The 19,243-nt window shown below is 34.1% G+C and overlaps 1 protein-coding gene across 2 annotated transcripts in view; it reads left to right on the top strand.

Moving 5' to 3' along the window:
- The window catches only part of LPCAT2 (lysophosphatidylcholine acyltransferase 2), a 77,134-nt gene that overhangs the window by 16,518 nt on the left and 41,373 nt on the right, over positions 1-19,243 (top strand). For both annotated transcript variants that reach the window (XM_004057662.5, XM_055364255.2), the window contains 7 exons: positions 880-1,019; positions 3,746-3,963; positions 5,205-5,317; positions 7,280-7,340; positions 8,188-8,246; positions 9,802-9,836; positions 12,948-13,002. In XM_004057662.5, the coding sequence (XP_004057710.3) occupies positions 880-1,019; positions 3,746-3,963; positions 5,205-5,317; positions 7,280-7,340; positions 8,188-8,246; positions 9,802-9,836; positions 12,948-13,002 (681 nt within the window). The remainder of the gene's footprint in view (positions 1-879; positions 1,020-3,745; positions 3,964-5,204; positions 5,318-7,279; positions 7,341-8,187; positions 8,247-9,801; positions 9,837-12,947; positions 13,003-19,243) is intronic.

Raw genomic sequence — 19,243 nt, forward strand, 5'->3', positions numbered from 1 at the left:
AAGGGCCAGCAGAGACAGAAAAAGAAGGCTACTATTTGAGTAATATAATTAGCTTATAGAAAAAAAGGCAATGTGTCATACATAAGCACAGTCTATTTTACTCAAAAGGCAGTACAGTGAAAGAATTAAGAGCACAAACTTTATAACCAAACTAAGTTCAAATCCTGGTTCTACCACTTGTGATCTTAAGCAATTTAACTCCCTCTGTGTTACTCCTTTCTGGTATGTAAAACTTGAAACTTAAGGTTGTAAGAACTAAATAAGTTACTACATGCCAAGTGCTTAGAATGGCTGGTGTATTACATAGTAAGCATCCATGTATTATTTGCTATTCTTTTTTATTTACTTTTCATTTCTTCTTATTATTTATTTTTACTTTCTCATCTATCTCCTTATTGTTATTAGTTATAAAGTTCTGGCAGGTATATAAAACAATGTATTTACTTCTTCACACTCTGATGCCTTCACTTTTCTACCTAAAGCTCTCAAAAAGCAATTTCCCCTTCTTACCTTGCTAGCTCCTGCTTACTGCAAGATTGTTCAGGCTACAACTCCTCCAGGAAGCTTTCCCTGGCTGCTAAATCATATACACCTTTTCTTTGTTCCCCCAGCATTCTCTATTCGCTTTCTTTGGTATGCAGATCATTTGTCTTACGGTTTTCTTCAGTGTTTCTCTTGCTACACAGTAGGCTTTGTGAAGTCAGATATAATTTGTTATTTTTCTTTGTGCTTAAATCCTTGTCTGGTACAGGATAGTAGTCAATTCATCCTTGACTGAATGCATGAACACCATACAACTTTCCTATTACATGTTTCTGTTTGATAGCCATGAATTAAAATAATGTCCATTCATTTATTTTTACCAACTTTGACTTTCAGATTTTCCTTCTTGGGATTATCTTGCTTCCAATTCGTGTCTTATTGGTTGTGTTAATTTTATTACTTGCATGGCCATTTGCTGCAATTTCAACAGTATGCTGTCCTGAAAAGCTGACCCACCCAATAACTGGTTGGAGGAGGTAAGAAATAATTTTGTCCAAAATATTAGGACATAATATTAAATTAAGATATACTAAATCAATATAAGAAGAGTTCATCATAGTTTAGTCAGTGATCTAACTGCTGTTAGATAAAACTATTTTATCTGCCTACTCAATAATAAATTTTACAGTTTTATCTGCCTACTCAATAATAAATAATTTATTTTTATTTCTCATATGAAATACGTAGAAATTACTGCCCAAATGCCAACTACATTATGATAATCTTCTAAAAGTTATAATTGCCTAATGTTAAAATATTTTGTTTTCTGAGTTATTGCCAAATGCGATACATCCCTAGTTCGGAAAGATACCCAACTGCTATACTTGAAACCACTGAAGCTACAAAATACCTTGCTCTCAGTTTTCACATTTGCTTTTCTCCCTCTACAGCTTTCTGCAGTGGCATAAGTGGATTAGTTATACTATTTTTATTAATTACTTTAGTAGTAATTTCTATTAAAACAATTATTAATAACAATTATTAACCAGGACAGTCTTGTTATTTTAAACATTAGCATGAGGCAGAATGGAACTGCTTTTCAGGCATTATCTAATTAAGATAGTAATAGAGGAGAAACTGATCATGAGTTGACAAAGCTACTGGTAAAAGTTTATTCTTATTGAACAGAACCAAATTGTTGTGATCTGTATGCCTTAAAAGTGCAGCCTCTTATGTGGACTCCATGGATTCCATGTGAATTCCAGATCTGTAGATGGGTTTCAGGGCATTGTCAAACCTTTTGAAATTGTTGCCAAATTTTTATATGCAAGGATATTTTTGTATTTAAATCTCAAATGTGAATGCATCCTCCAAAAATTTTGAGAAAGACTGTTCTAGAAACTTTTAAAGAAATACATAGTTTGCTGTTCAGTTCATGTTCCAGTGAACAAATTTCACTATCAAAGTGGAAATGAATTCAATGCTGGCAATGCCCCAGAGAAATCTCAGTTCTTGCAAATCATACTCCTTTGTTTTAAACTCAAGGTTGTGTAGTATAAAACAATGCTTCAAGGAACGTTTTTATGACTCACCAATTCTTTTCAGATTACCTCTTTGATTTTTATTGTCGGTGGCTTATGAAAACCTAGGATGATAGAAGGAATAGTCTAAATAATCCAGACAATAGATATAATAAATGTTAGAAAAGAAAGTTTTACTTTTGTCAATTAAACTAGTACCTCTTTCTCCTCTCAAACAGGTAATGTTGAAGTCTGGGACCAGACTTAGAGCCATTCTTTAAACATGTTAAATAGGAGTGTTTAATGGCTCAGAATATGGGATAAATATAGTTATCAGAAGCTATATCACTATGGATAAAAAATAAGAGGTGTGGAAATTTGATAAAGGAATACACTTCGTATCATTACATGAGTAGAAATCTCATCTCTAAACTAAAGAAGAAAGGGAGGTACAGTTTCTGTGCCCTCTGGGAAAGTATTGTGGTTTTCTTTACCTCCTTCTTGTGAAATAAAAGTCACAGAAACTTCTTCGGAGCTAGTTGCTAATAGCTCCTCAGTATATTATTACAAAAATGTGGAGAAAATTAGATGAGAATCCTATTTTTAAAAGCTGAGGCAGGCGGATCACTTGAGGTCAGGAGTTCAAGACCAGCCTGGCCAACATGATGAAACCCCATCTCTACTAAAAATACAAAAATTAGGCCTGGTGGTGGGCGCCTGTAATCCCAGCTACTCGAGAGACTGAGGCAGGAGAATCGCTTGTACCTGGGAGGCAGAGGTTGCAGTGAGCCAAGATTGCACCACTGCACTCCAGCCTGGGCACCAGAGCAAAACTCCGTCTCAAAAAAAAAAAAAAAAAAAAAAGCTCTCATTAGATACCTCCTGGATGATGTACATATTTTATTTTTCATAAAAAGCTATATGCTTATTCACATACTGAGATATCCCTCCTGTGTTTGCACTTCTAGGAATAATTTTTGTTTCCCTACTCAATTGGATCTTACTTGTCTTGTGTGTCTGGCATAGTTCCTGACACAGTTTGATAAATTAACTAATCTATAATGGCAGAATCTTTTTTAAAGGTTTTAAAAAAAAGTAGTTTCTGGAATTGCTTAAGTGCATCTCTGTTCCAGGGAAGTGAGATGGTGAACTCACTTCTGATGATTGTTGATGATATCTAAAAACTGTAACAATACGGATTACAAGACTTCTAAAAAAATTCCTAAAATAATTCTGAGAACAGTTTCAGTGTGAGAGCTCCAAAAGTGTTTTAGGAGATAGTAGCATCTTCATTACACAAATGTGGATTCCCAAGATAACCACTTTGAAGGACAGTACTGATTTGGATATCTCAGTAGGGGATGTGTGTTGAGAATTCATGTTTAACACTTTATAGTCTCAGAATGATGGAGCTGTTTCTTAGCCACACATACCCTTGGGTGAATTAACTTCTCTGTGCCTCTGTTTTCTCATCTATAAAATGGGAGTAATAATTTCAGAATACCTACTTCAAAAGATTAGGCTGAGGATTAAAGAGATTAATCTATATATAAAGCATTTAGAATAGTGCCTGGCACCTGGCAGAAACAGCTCCATGTAAGTGTTAGCTATTATTCTCCTCAGCTCATATTTTCATATGAAATACTCTGACATGTTTTGGTTTTCTTATTGTATTATAGAGTAAAACCCTGCTGCTAGCTTTAATTAACAAAGCTAATTATGTCTTTTCTATATTTTCAAAGGAAAATTACTCAAACAGCTTTGAAATTTCTGGGTCGTGCTATGTTCTTTTCAATGGGATTTATAGTTGCTGTAAAAGGAAAGATTGCAAGTCCTTTGGAAGCACCAGTTTTTGTTGCTGCCCCTCATTCAACATTCTTTGATGGAATTGCCTGTGTTGTAGCTGGGTTACCTTCTATGGTATCTCGAAATGAGAATGCACAAGTCCCTCTGATTGGCAGTAAGTACTTGTAAGGTAACGTAGATAAAATATTTTCATGCTCATGCTTTAAATTAAAATAATCATATATAGTTCATTGATAACCTTTTTAAAAACTTTAAAATAAACATTCAAACATATTTACTTTATTGTAATAAGTTACTACATGGAAACAGTATATTTGTGAAAAAAGATTAGAGACTTTCCTTTTATAGCTTCATAACTCTTTAAAACTTTTTATCACTATGTCATTGTCTTTCTGTTCTTATGTATAGCCAGAAAGACTAGTTTTCAGATACTATCCATGCTTGATTTGCGAGAATTTAACCCATGTTTGATTTGAGAGAATCTATGAAAACACAGGTATATGCTGTTTCATGAATTTATCTTCAGGATATTAGGCTGCTAAATGCAGTAAGTGATTTCTCCTCACTCTGTTTTCTTCATTATTGCCCCCCAAATCTCCATGAGGGACCTATGTGTAGCTCTTTGAAAATTATGATGTGGAACAATAGGTACTTCCTGCCATAAAAAATAATGACGCAAGTGAAGTGTTTTTCCTACCAGATGCTTTGGTCTCCCTCAAGAATTGTCTCCACGTAACTACTCCCTGTTGTCCCAAGTTTATTGCAAACATCAGATGATGAGAGAGTGTGAAAGTTCCCTGATGTTGCCTCAGTGCTCTGGAGAAGTAATAGTAGTTCTTGCAGCTTTGTCATTCAGCTAAGACATTTTTTTTTAATGTAACTACCATGCTTTGTGTAATATGGCTTTTTCCTGAAAAATTGTGTAGCAATAGATCTTTGGTAAATTGAAGTTGATTTTTCGTGTGTTAGGAAGCTATTTTAAAAAAATGTTCTACTGAAAATTGCAGTATTATGAGTAACGGTTACTCCTACTTATGTGTACTATGAATTCACGTAATCAGTTTTCAAGGTATTCCTAAAATAAAACAATAATCTTGTAGCATATCCCAAAGGTTTAATGTCAATTGAGGAAGAAGACCTTTAGGGAGAAAAGTACATTTGCTTCCTTTTGTATTTTTGCTGCTTAGTTCTGTTAAATTAATGAAATGTTTTTAGTTGTAAATATCCACTTCTCCTTTCAAAATTAGAAGCTAAGTTCTAATAAATTGTTTTTTAATTGTTCTCTTTGATTTACTCATTTAAATTTTCCATACAATATGTTATCTATCCAGTATTATTGCTGTGGTTGCTTTAGCCAAAAAATGGCTTGCCTGTGACTTTTCATTTGTTTTAAAGGACTGTTACGGGCTGTGCAACCAGTTTTGGTGTCCCGTGTAGATCCGGATTCCCGAAAAAACACAATAAATGAAATAATAAAGCGAGCAACATCAGGAGGAGAATGGCCCCAGGTAAAACATGGTAGATGTTAATTTAAATATAGTGGGAGTTTATTAATTGTATGTATATAGACTTACTCATTTGGATCCACAGATAGCAATATCTGTGGACACCTATACTAGGTATCGTTAGCATAATAGATGCAGAATAAATACAGTAGCAAGTATTAAGAAGTCCTCTTCCCCATGAGATACTCTGTGGAATTAAATGTATTATTCTTTTTTATTCTCCAAACTCTTTGAACCAATTTTCTCTTTGTGTTATAAAAATTTGATTCTCTAACTCTAAATTTAATTACCACTTTATAGATGAGATGGGGATACCGTAGTATCTATTACCATTATACGAAAGTATCTCCTATTTCATATTTTAGAAGCTTAATTATATAAGCTCAGTTATACTCAATATTGTGGTGGGTAAGTGATTAAGATTTTAATCTCACCTGAAGTATATTTAGATAGTGCTTTTCAGTTCAAGGGGCATATCAAAATCACCTGTAGAACCTTTTTTCAAACTTTACCATCTCACCACTCCCTTCCCTGGAATGCGGGGGTGGGGGGTGTAACATTTACTGCAAAATAAACCAAGGGTGATTCTAATAGTCACTCCTTTATCTTTGCCCAGTTGAAAACAACTCATCTCTAGCAGACTAATAGTCCTACAGTTATCTAGCCACACATGATGACATGAAGATGTTAAAGTCCAAGAGAAAGTATGTCACCAAACACGTTGTTTTAGAAACCAAAGCATGTAAGGAATGATTAAAAAGAGGATTGAGAATAGGTGGCATTGGGAGTAGGGTTTGATTTTTCTCTGTGGATCCAAAGAATATATCTAGGACTGGTAGATGGGAGATAACAAATATATAAATTTCAGCTCATTTTGCTCATCTTGAGGAACAACTTTCTGTCCAGAAGTGGAATGGTCTGATGTGGAATCCTTTTCTAGAATTTTCAGGCATTGGCTGAACTACCACTATTGTAGAAAGAAATCAAGCATTAGATATGCTAGGTGACTTTTAATGGCCCTTCCAGCTCTGAGATTTTACGATTCACTGTATATCCATTAATCGTTAGTAGTTTAGTTGTTGAATTTTCACTGAATAAAATATATTTGATATTGTATCCCGTTGTCATAGGAATCCCACTTTTAAACTGGAGAATGGAATTATATCTATTCATAATTTTTATTTTATAAATAACCTGTTATTGTGGCAATGTAGCCCAATAATATTTTCCCTATCTAATTATCATAAAAACACTTTGCTAACTGCTGTGAGTGCAGGATTTTACTTTATTTTATTTTATTCACTTAGCAATTTATTCATGGCTAAATTTTAAAAGCATCAGAAAATTAAGTTGCTATTTTACTTAATGGGGAAACTAACGTACTGCATATCTTTTACTTTGAAAACATGAAGAAGTATGTTAAAAGCTAAAAACACTGCCTCAAAAAGAAAAAAGATATTAAGTTGTATTCCATATGTCAACTAATTCAAGTAAACATAAAGCACATTGTACACATATCTTTTTTCCTTTGTCCTCAAGACATGCCTGAACTATATGTTGTGGGAGTAAATATTAATGGGAAAACTGAAACAAAGTTGGAAATTATTTGGTTAAGGATATATAGCAGAAGAAAGAATTTAATGTAGCCTAATGCACACTTTGACCATGAATTATGCTCTACATCTTTTAAGTTTATTCAGATCATTAGTTTTATCATTAAGAGACATTTGTTAAGTATATTCTTTATTCAAAGCTTAAATCCATTTTCTAATTAAATTAGACAACACTTTCTTTACAAGAAAATTGAATAATCTGATAGTAGCTTTCATTAGAATCAAATGTTAGCCTTTTATTTTGTTTCTGTTTTTTAAGCATTGGCAGCTGTTTGTGAAGTCATAAGAAAGCGAGTAAAGAGGTAATTTATTAATTAGATTGAAATATTAAATCTATTCCTTTTTTCCCAAGATACTAGTTTTCCCAGAAGGTACTTGTACTAATCGTTCCTGTTTGATTACTTTTAAACCAGGTGAGAAAAATTAAATTATGTATTCTAACAAAGTAATATGTGAGATTTTGCAAATGATTTTATAGAAATACACAAAATAACTCTTTAGCTTGCTCTGAGCATTTTTTTCTTTTCTGATAGCAACTTTTTAACGTTGTGGATCCACAGAACTTACTGCTTTGCTTTCTCTTTTGGGGTCATAATTCCTCTCCCCTTGGAGTGTCCACTCCATGCATGTGCACTTAGGATGTGTGGCTGTGTGTGTGTTTGGGAACCCTCACGGACACGTAAGGTTCTATGTCATCAAGTAGAAAACCTATCTCATTATCATTATAATGTCTTCAGATGCTTTCTAAGGTTCACCTCTTTTTTAACATTAGAAGTCAGTGAATGCAGCTTTCATTATAATTTTTAATACTTTAAAATGTTTTTGTATTAGCTGCTAGAATGCTCAGCAGCAAAGTTATGACTCACTTCTAGCAAGTGTGGTAGTTCTTGCTTCAAGCATTTGGTTTCATGTAGCTTTTCTTCTTATTTTTTCTTTGTCTTGATTTTATCATTACTTAAAACAATTCTGTTGAATATTAACACTTGGAAAATGAAAAAAAGTGGAGAAACAAATCAATGAATAAACAAATATTTTAAGTGGCATAGGCACAGCATTTAATATTTTGCTTCAGTAGTTCTTAATTCAAAAAAAAATCCCTCATTTTGGTAAGCACTAGGGATTTACCAACATTTAGCAAATGATTTCTGTTACACATACTCTTAAAATATTCAGTCTATTTATACTATTTATTAATTTTCTCTTCATCATAAAACTTTTATTCACATAAAAACACATTATAAACTTTCAATGTGGTTGCAGGAGCCTTCATTCCAGGAGTTCCAGTGCAGCCAGTCCTCCTCAGATACCCAAACAAGCTGGTAAGCACAGTATTTTACCACAGGAAGAATTTCAATATTCCAAGTAGCACAGATTCTCTGGAACCCCTTTTAATATATAAATAAGGTTGTGAACAGATAAATGGTGGAAGCAAATGGGAGAGCTCATTCTGCTTGCCACATCTAGTTTTTAAAATTTTGCAAGATAGGCACATATCCATTGATACCAATATTAAATATTATTTTGCTATTACTGAACTTCAGGAAGATATTTTCTTAGCCTCTACTCTGTTGTCACCATGTTGGTGTGATTAATTCCCAGATTAGGGTCTCATTAAAATGAATAGTTAAAAATCTGTGATTTTCATTAACTCTAGAAGGAAATTTTTCCTGACTCAGTGGTCATTACTAGTGAAGAAGTATTGCAATAGCAGGATAAATATTAAAGAGGCTTGGTCTTTCATTACTGCCTCAGTACTTACTAATTTTGTGAGCCTTGGCAGTAGGTAACTTAATTAAATAAGAAAATACCTGAGAAAACTTAACATCTTTTTTTGTTTTTCGGGTTTTTTTTTTTTTTTTAAGACAGAGTCTTGCTCTGTCATCAAGGCTGGAGTACAATGGCGTGATCTTGGCTCACTACAACCTCCGCTTCCTGGGTTCAAGTGATTCTCTCCTTTCTCAGCCTCCTGAGTAGTGGGGATTACAGGCATGTGCCACCATGCCCGGCTAATTTTTGAATTTTTAATAGAGACAGGGTTTCACCATGTTGACCAGGCTGGTCTTGAACTCCAGACCTCAAGTAATCCACCTGTCTTGGCCTCCCAAAGTGCTGGGATTACAGGCATGAGCCACTGCATCTGGCCTAACTTAACATATAAAGTCCAGAGTTGACTCAGGAAGTAGTCTCTTCTGTTCCAGTTGGGTACATTGTTGTCCTCTAGATATTAATTGTACCACCATTTTCCTAAAGAAAGATTTTTGAGGGAATGTTTTCGTTCTGAGAGGAACTTTCTTTACTAGAGAATTTATATTAAAAGCCAGGATATAATTATTAGTTATCTCTACTATTTAATATTAAGGGTTATTGATCAAATCAGTTTTCTATTTAGAGGCTGGTTTTTCAACCTTGGACATCTATGGTTAAAAAAAGAATTAAAATCTATCAAACTTTTATTTGTTGTACTTCTGCCTATAGGTTTGAGTTTATTGTATGTTCATATTATTTTATTTCCCCCAAATAAGCTTTTTTTTTGAAAACTGATATATTCTGAGTTTTTTGTAATCAAATTAATTATCCAGATATGTTCATATTAGGAGAAAAGTGGCTAAGCATGTAAAATAGTTTTTAAAAAATTAGAACAAGTCATTTCATCAAAAGTTGTTGACATTAGGAAGATCTTTGCTATGTAGATATGTAATCCAAGAATTCATAGATCAGTTCACTGTTCTTTAACAATAATGTATTTATTTTACTTCTCAACATGTTGCTTTTAATTTCAGAAAAAATACATGAATCCCCATATTAAAATAAGATCTTTATTTTATTTAGTATTTTTCCTCCAGACCAACAGCTAAAATAATTTTGTTATTATAGGATACTGTGACCTGGACATGGCAAGGATATACATTGTAAGTCACTTATGTCTATTATTAGTTTATATAAATTTTATTTTAGTGAATAAAAAGAAAGATCATTTATTCATTCTTTAAAAAAGTATTATTTTAGAAATATTGTTATATTTAAAAACATAAAGATTTCTGATCAGAGCCCTAAGTCTTATAACTGATAAGTCTCTGTAGAGAGCATCACTATCTCGACCACTAACCCCTGGAGTCTTCTGTGTGCAAAATTCTAGTCATCTGTCCTATTCAAATGGGTCTCAAGTGTTTGCTAGTTCGTAAGTGACCTAGTTTGCATCATAGTTAGCTTTAATTTTGTAGTTTTATTTCCATTGCAGATTTGGCATTATCTAGTGTCTCTATCATTACTTACTATGTTGGTTTAAGCCATTCAGAAAAATTTAGTCGTATGGCCTGAAATAGCTATGATGTGTCTGATATGAGTTGAAAAAATAGCTAACCAAGATTTCAGTTCTGCTCTTGGATTTGAAAAGCATTGGAATCAGCAGTTTCTATAAGCACTTTACTTAAGAGAGAAGAGGAATACAGTTTCATTATTAAGCAAGCTGATGTGAAGTAGGCCTTTAAAAAGAACAGAACATGTAGAAACTTGGTTTCTCTCAAGATCGTTTGTTTAGTTCCCTCTGAATAAGTCTGAGCCTGTTTAAATTTTGGTGAGAGCCATATGAAATACCTGAATTTGAAGACTTCCCTTAGGATCTTACCCAGTTTTCATATTGTTAAGCACAAAGCTCAGATAACATTGTTGATGGGTAGGTGACAATCACTTGGAAATATTTAAGGAAATCATCAGTTGCTTTAAGCACATTGTAGGCTTTTTAGATAACTTCAACGTAATCCAACCAACTTCTGAAATCAAAACTGCATAATTTCTCCATTTTGTGTATATATACATTGCTTTGAAATAATAAATTTAAATCAGAATAGGTAACTGATGAGACAGTAGAATAAATATTAACACATATGAAACACTTATATTCTTGTTATGCTTCAGTCCTTGATAATTGAAGATAAGCAAATAACGCCAAAAATAAAGAACATAAATTGTAAAAGATATCTAAACAGCATATTATCTTTCACTTACCAGGAAATCAATTTATTCATTTGACTAAAATACATGTTTCATGCCATTACTTATTTTGAATTCCTGATTGCTTTTAGACATGGGAGAATTGGGAGAAACAGGTAGTATGAAAGTATTTGGGAAAACGAAGTGTCTTAACAATGGATGCATAGCATACTTCCACTTTCTGAGGTGTGCCATCCTTTGGGCCTTTACAGGTTAAGTTCCTTACAGAGATAGTGATGTGGCCAATAGGACTTTTTTTGGTTGCCCAGCAGTCCGGGTTAATGTGATGATCAAATAGGAGAAAGCTTTTCTGGAAGAGGAACTGGGGATAGAAAATATAATAGACGGGTTTAGTTAATCTAGCCTTCTCAACTGAGAAGTATGTGAGAAGAAGAAAAGGAAATTAGGAGAAAGAATTCAGGAATGAAAGGGAGAAAAAATATTTTAAGAGTCAAAAATTTTTCAGGACTTTTAAACAAACACAAAATCTTTAAAAGGCACAGCTTTCTTTTGTTCAGTCTATTGCAAATCTCACTTCCACTTTTGTCTTCTCATCTACTTAATATTATTAGCACTGTGTCTGTTACTTCTAAATCTGTTTTCTCAATTGTCCTTACTCAAAGTGCTACTCCAGATACGGATTCTAAGAAACAGATTTTATACCAAAACGAATATCCCAAGGAAAAGGAGACTTGGAATAAACTTAGAGAAGTTTTGTATCAGACTAAGAAGTATTTGGTCTGTCTGTAGGGTGGACAAGACAGGTTAAATGAGATTTTATGTGTGGTTTCATATTTTTTACAGTATTCAGAATTTTCAGAATAGAATGCATCTATTCAAGTAATTGAATTCCACAGCTCCATTTAAATAATTAAAAACAACTTATGCTAGATAGTGTGGATTGACTTTAGAGTTTATAGATAGTAAAAGATTTTTTTCTTTCAAATGGAAGATTTGTGAACTGACACATTAACAATTTATAATTAATTATGAAAGTGATATATCTACTTTCTAAATTATTTCTTTTAACTAAATTCTTAAGCTGCTACATTCCTTAAATAAGTTCCCTCAGGTAATTTTTACAGATAAATTATGTTTTAATTTCTTAACAGTGAAAAGAGATTGGTTGGTTCTTTTTTTAAATGTGTAGTTTAATCCACTCTGCCTGGTTTCTGGGTCAATTGTCTAATGAGACTAAACTAAAAATCCAGTAGAAATCTTATCCAGAGAGTCTAAATATGTACTGGAAAGCTATAAGTAGGAACAACTATTTCAAACATTATCTTTCAGAGGGTTGCTTAACCACTTTAAAGACAACCTTTGCCTGCCTTTACAATGAAATTTGAAGCTTTTCAGATTTCCTCATAACTAAAACATTTATTAATAACTGGGACAATTTTGATAAAGCTTCCACTTTTAAGGAAACGCCCATTGATTTTTTTTAATGTCAAAAAACAGTTCAGAAATGTAATGATCTACCTAGGAGTTTTATAAACACATTTACATACCTTAAAATGTGGCCTTGGGTAGTTTCTCTAGGGACTTGGGCCTTTGAGTCTGTGTTGTCAAGGAAACTTCAAATTTGTGGTTTAGTCTGTTGAGCTGAGGCTCTGACTGAAATACATATTTGGTATTCATTTGATGATTTAACTTTTGAATAATAATTGTCAAGAATACTTGTCTAAGCCGGGCACAGTGGCTCACACCTGTAGTCTCAGCTACTTGGGAGGCTGAGGTGGGAGGATCACCTGAGCCCTGGAGGTTGAGGCTGCAGTGAGCCGTGATTATGCCACTGTACTCCAGACTGGGTGACGGAGTAAGACCCTGTCCCAAAAAAAAAAAAAAAAAAAAAAAAAAAGAATAGTTGTCTAGGCCCAAAAAGTGTTATAGCTGCAGTGTAGCATTTGTAAATGCAAAATATATATGAAGTGTGATGTGAGGGTATTTGTGTATAAAGAAATGATTGTTGAATGATATAAGATGATACTTGCATGACTGTATAAAGATAGACTTTTCTTTTTTCTCTTCAGCATTCAGCTTTGTATGCTTACTTTCTGCCAGCTCTTCACAAAGGTAGAAGTTGAGGTAAGTCATTCAAAATGTAGCCTTGGAACTTGAGATTTGGCCTTTCCTTTAATTTTGAATTTCTAGTCTAGAGAGACCAGATATAAAGGTCCATCACCAGGTGTTTTACAAATTGTGTATATAAACCTAGGCTGTCAGATTTAGCCCTTGAAATCATGTTAGAAAACACCTCTAGATTCTGGGAACTTGAAACATGTAACCACCCTGGCTGGCCAGAGGGGCATCACCTTGCTCTCATCTTTTTACTCCTTTAATGCTGACCTCTGCCAAATTGAATGATATATTTTCACATCCTGACAAAAGGAACTGACCATAGCTGATAGAGCCCCACACCTCCTTAAAGAAAATGTTCTGTGAAAGCTAAGAGATGCTACTTGGGGTCTAGGGGAGAGACATAGAGGTCAGAAGCCTTCGCTGTGAAATCACCCTGCACATGAAAAGCCCAAGGAAATTCTATCTGGGAGGCAGCACGTATCATCATCCACAGGACAGTCTTTTGGTTTGAATTACAGTGGCAGGTAGTGAGAGAGGAGTTATTACAACATTCTGAAAATTTCGACCAGGTTTTTAAGGCTCTGAAGGTTAGTTCCAGAGCTGTTCTTAGTTTCTAGATATGATGTAAAATAGACCCCTGAATTCAGCATCCAGTCGGTTTTAGCAGTACCCTCAGGTAGTCTCCGAAGAGAGACGGTTTGATAATGGGTCTCCTAGATTTTCTAACTGCATCCATGGATTGTGTAACGAAAACCTTAAGTTTGCCTGTGTCATGCAGAGTTCTGAGTGGGGTCTAGTGCCTAAGTGACAGGACTGTGGAATTTAATTCACAAGAATACTATTTTGCTTTGCTAGATAGCTTAGTGATTTGGCCATTTAGAGATTGTCAGTAATACCAAATGTTTTAGGAGGGCAAATTACATTTCAGAATGAGTTTTGTGAAATTTTCTTGAGATTTGCATGTTTTCTGCCTGTCTTGAAAATATCTGTTTATTAATTATATTTCATACACCCCCACTTTTAAAACCAGTTCAGTTATCTCTCACTGTGGCCAAAAAAAAAAAAAAAAAAAAGAAAAAGAAAACCCACACTTGTTCTTGGGTTTTTCTTAGAGGTTCCTGGGGAACAAAAACTAATTTAATAACATTTGGAAGTATCAAGGGAAACAAAATGAATTTTTTTTTTTCTCAGGACTACTCAGTGCCTTTGAAATGTCTGACTTACAGAACCTTTTTCTCTGGATATCTCCCGGAACCAGTGTTCTATAGGATACACTTCAGGAAGCCTTATATCATAATATTTCTAAATACTCTGAGCACTGCTCTCGCTTCTTTAATAGCTGCTCAGGTAGTCTAGGCCTGCTTCACTTTTCTAAAAAAACAAGAAAACTCATACTTTAAAAAAGCCATGCTACCTTCTCTGCAAGATATTGTCTCTTCCTCTCAATGTACCCCTCTGTAGCTAAAACAAGATCTAGCAACACATGTAGAAATGTACACAAAGCTGTCTTTTTTGCCATAGCATGTCAGTGGTCAAACTGCATTACAACAGAGGTATTCAGATTCCTCTTTTTTTTTTTTTTTTGTCATGACCATTATTACCACATTTCCTTTCTGTGTCATGGCTTTCTTTTTTTTTTCTGTCTTTTTTTTTTTTTAAATTACAATATTTGCATTCTCCAGCCAGTTCTGAGACCTGTTTGGATCATATTTTTTTGTCAAAGAAAACAATGTATTCTTTGTTCCATAACTTCACAAATAAAATGACTTTCAGCTGCTTGAAAATAGCCGCATTGACAGAGATTTGATGAATTAGAATCGTAGTGCAGAACAAGAGGATGGGAATTTGTGGACTTCAAATTTAGTACAAATATTCTTATTTTAATTATGTTTACTTTAAATTTATGACTCCCCCTTTCACCCAGGTGACTCCTAAATACTTTATGATATTTTAATATTTTAATACCCACTGTTGGATTTAACTGAAAATGTATCCCAGCAGCCCTTCAGGCACTAAGTATACCACACCCTGGCTTGAAGCTCTGTAAGAGCTGGGCCATCTCTGAGGCTCCAGCTTTTCCACTACGTCTGCTGAGGCCCAGCTTGAGATTGGTTTGTGGTCTCAGTACATTTAGTTGCTCCAGTTTCAATTGTCTTGGTTGTTCTCAAGTAACCCCCTTTTTTCTTTTTTTTTTAAATGGATGGAAATCCTTGTTACTATCTTATTTTAAACATGTTTTTAGAACTTCTTGAATATTAGGTAAACCTAATTCAAGATATATTATTCAAGAATATGGTATTAATTTTATGGTTTTTCAAATGAACTTTGAATGAATTATCAAAGTGCCGTTTTAGACAGTCTTGCTTTTGTGAGTCACATGACACCCCATTATGTTGACTGCCATATCCTTTGGTTTCACAAGTCTCCCCTCAGTAATGATGACTACCAAAGTCTTTAATTACCAAAATCATTAGATATCTAAGATATAATGAGTCTAATATTTAGGAATATTTTCTTACCACCTCTTCCCAGCCCTCTCTGCTTCCCAACATAGAGACATACAGTATTTTTGAAAAGGTTATTATTTTCTCGACTCTTGGATCTTAAAAATATAGTTAGTTATAAACCTCATGTCCTGTGTAATTGTTCTTCTGGCATCCTTGAACAATGATGAAGTTGTCTGTCTACAGAATGGTTCTACTAAAAGTTATTCTTTGAATTCTAATGTGGCATAATGGGTGTTCTTAAAGTATCTTTTAGTCATACTTTTATTAACCAGCTGTTTCACAAGTATCCCTTTATAAGGATATGGCTTAGGGCATAGGGAATAAAATAGCTAGTAGGAAACATTGCAAAATGTTACATGAATTAAGAGTCTGTTCGTTTATCTCATGAGAGAGAATTCATGCTATGTCACACTATAAAGCACTAAGTGGGCCGCAGCTAGTTTATGAATGGAAACAAGCCATTTACACTGACTGTGCAGTCAGTTTCCTTCATAGGCTATATCTCAGTTTGCATTAAAAGCATGTTGACTTTAGAAGCCATTTAGTATCTATTATAGATAAATAAAAATTGTCATAGTGGGCATATTAGATATATAATAAGCCCCCCCTTATCTGTAGGGGATATGTTCCAAGACCCCCAGTGAATGCCTGAAACTGCAAGAAATACCAAACCCTATATATACTAACTTTTTTCCTAAGCACACATACCTCTGATAAAATGTATTTTATAAAATAGGCACAATAAGAGATTAATAGTGATAACTAATAATAAAATAGAACAGTTGTAACAATATAGATAAGAGTTGAATGTGAATGTGTTCTCTCTCTCTCTGTCAGCATCTCATTGTACTATATTCATCCCTCTTCTCCTTGTGATAAAGAAAGAATAGAGAAGGATAGCATGAAATGTTATCACCCTACTCAGAATGGCATGCAATTTAAACTTATGAATTGTTTATTTCCAGAATTTTTCGTGTAATGTGTTTGGACCATGGTTGACTGTTGGTAACTGAAACCACGGAAAGCAAAAACCCAGATAAGGGAGACTACTGTATTTTCTTTAGGAAAATTCCTTTAAAAGCTTATAGTGAGCTTACAGTGGCTAGCATTAGGCCTAAAATACTCTGTGGTGGGCGTTTAATTTCCTTAAAGTAATAGAAAGGTTTGTTTTTTTAATTTAAAAAGAATTTCTGATTTAGGGAAAGATTGCAATTAATAATGAGTATTATGATCAACAGCTACATGTACATATCACTTTTAAGATCTTTAGAGAGCTAATTACTTAGGGAAGATTCAAAGACATTTATATAGTTTAAGTATCCAAATGCACTACAATTATTTGTAGTTTTTAATCTAAAATGAGCCTTTTAGAAAACCTCAATCACACAACTACACACACACACACACACACACACACACACACACACACACACACCCTACATATATACTTGTTCTAACAAAGCTAATTTCTTCTGGAACTTGGTAAAATTCTGGAATTTGTGAATACTAATAGAGAAATAAAAAGGGTATTAACTAGAGTTTTTGTTCTAATCCTGTTACTACCTACCTGTATGTACTTGAGAAAATTAAACCTTTCTAAGCCTGCGTTCTCACTGACAAAAATGGGGATGATGACAGAAAATTTATAGAGTTTTGAGGAGTAATAAAGTTACTTATGTGCTGGTACATAGTAAGTGTTCAATAAGCACTAACTTTTACTTTCTGTCTCATCTAGATGTTTCTGTTCTTTTGGGAAGGAAGCAGCAAGCATTGTTTAAAAATATCTTCCTTCTTTTGCATTTTTTCTCTTCGAAGATTTAAAAGAAGAATTACAGAAAGAACTAGAACTGCGCATTTGTTAAGATTGTCCTTTTAAAATTCTTTTCTGTTACAAGGAAAAAACAAAAGATTGATTATAGTGTCATAATTCTTCAATCTTCCTCATCATTTTTTTAGTAGAAAGGAATGTGCTTGATGTAGTCAAGAAAAAATGAATCAACTAGCTTTAGTGATACTGAGAATCTATGTAAGTGACTGGCTTTGGTTGATGGATGTCTTAAATAGTAGGCTGAAGAATTTTATATATTGCTTGTATGCAATTTAAGGACCAAGAGGAAGTCGGAGACTCTGGGACCAAAAGCACAAATGAGATGTTAACCTGAGAAACATGTCGCTTAGTCTCCTCCTCATCTGGGACAGGAAGGTGCAAAGTTAAGTATGGGGAAGGTACAGAGAATACTGTATTTGAAAGGAGAGGGGAGTGGAGCTGTGAAGCCAGTTTCAGGTGCAATAGAAGGGAATAAATTCACGTAAGCTGTCTTCTTTATAAAGTTGAAAGTGAAGTACCATTTGTACCTCACAAGAGTGAGGTAAAAGTGGAATTGCAACTTGAAAAGCATGGAACATATGTAACATTTTTAGCATCTCTCAGTGGTCCCTAACAGGAATATGAAGGCAAGATCAGGAGAGGTGGCTGAGGATGTGTGATTGGCACTGTGGGCATGGCAGAAGTGAAAGATTCTAAGTAACAGGTCATACAGAAGTATCTGACTCCCAAGTCCAGTGTAGATAGTCAGGGAGATGTTGCCAGAGGGAGTGGATAAAGAGGGATGATTGATCCAGATGTGACCATTAGGTTGTCATGGTCTATGCAAGGCCAGATTAGGGAAGAAATAAACACTAATGGATAATGAGGGGAAACTGAAGAACTTAGCAGAGATTAGAGTCATAAGTTTGTTTCCATGGCTGAGGTAGAGTCTAGAAGAATATCTGTGGCAAGATGTCAAGTGAGTCATCAATGTAAGTATTGAGGATACTGAGAGAAGATGAAGTTAGAAAGGAAAACTTGGGGGCTTGAAGTCATTGGGGTATATAGATGTGTGTTGGGAACCATAAAAGATAGTGGCAGTCATGTTCCCCTCTCTTTGATTGATTTTCCTTTCCAAATAAAGGATACATTCATACTGTGAGCCTTGAATGACTGTACAAAATGGAAATGTGATATAGAGGGCAAGGTCTTATTCTAGGAGAGGTGACTTTTTATTAGAATTTCCATTGAATTGCTTCTTAGGAGGAATGGGGCCTCCAAGGCCCATGGGTGTCAAATTTAGGATTTTAATTATTTTATACTCTCAGTGGAACTTTATTCCTTAAGAATAAGATGTCACGCCAATATGAGAGTTATTAAAAATCATTTTATGAAAAATACTACCTGCACTAATATAAAACCAAACCTGTATTTCATTGTATTATGTTTGGTTAACAGTGTAGCAGCAATTTATTTTTCAAGGTTTTCAGTATGTGCTTTTATGACCTACAAATCAAACAAATGGTTGTTTGACTTTTTTTAAAAATGAAGAATTATATGGCAATTAAAAACTTTAATTTCTTACACTGTTTTGGTAGAGATTTTATGAACGTTGATTTCAACTTACTGTTTTTTTCTTGGATTTTATACTAAGCAAATACAAGAAATTTTACTAGATCAGGATGCAGGGAATTTTTAGAAATATTTCTTTGCAAAGATAGTTATTCTAGATATATAAGGATGTGGGGACCTCTGGTGGCTTAGTTTATTTTTCTATCTTAAAAAACAACTATGCAAAATAGAGAGCCACACACAGAATTCCAATGGGAAGGACTTCAGAGATCGTTTAGTTAAATTTTTTCATGTGACGGGAGAGGGCACTGAGGCTCGTAAAGGCCAAATGACTTTTCCAGGATCACACGGCAGATCTCAA

This window comes from Gorilla gorilla, chromosome 18 (assembly GCF_029281585.2).
Source record: "Gorilla gorilla gorilla isolate KB3781 chromosome 18, NHGRI_mGorGor1-v2.1_pri, whole genome shotgun sequence".
Lineage (NCBI taxonomy): Eukaryota > Metazoa > Chordata > Mammalia > Primates > Hominidae > Gorilla > Gorilla gorilla.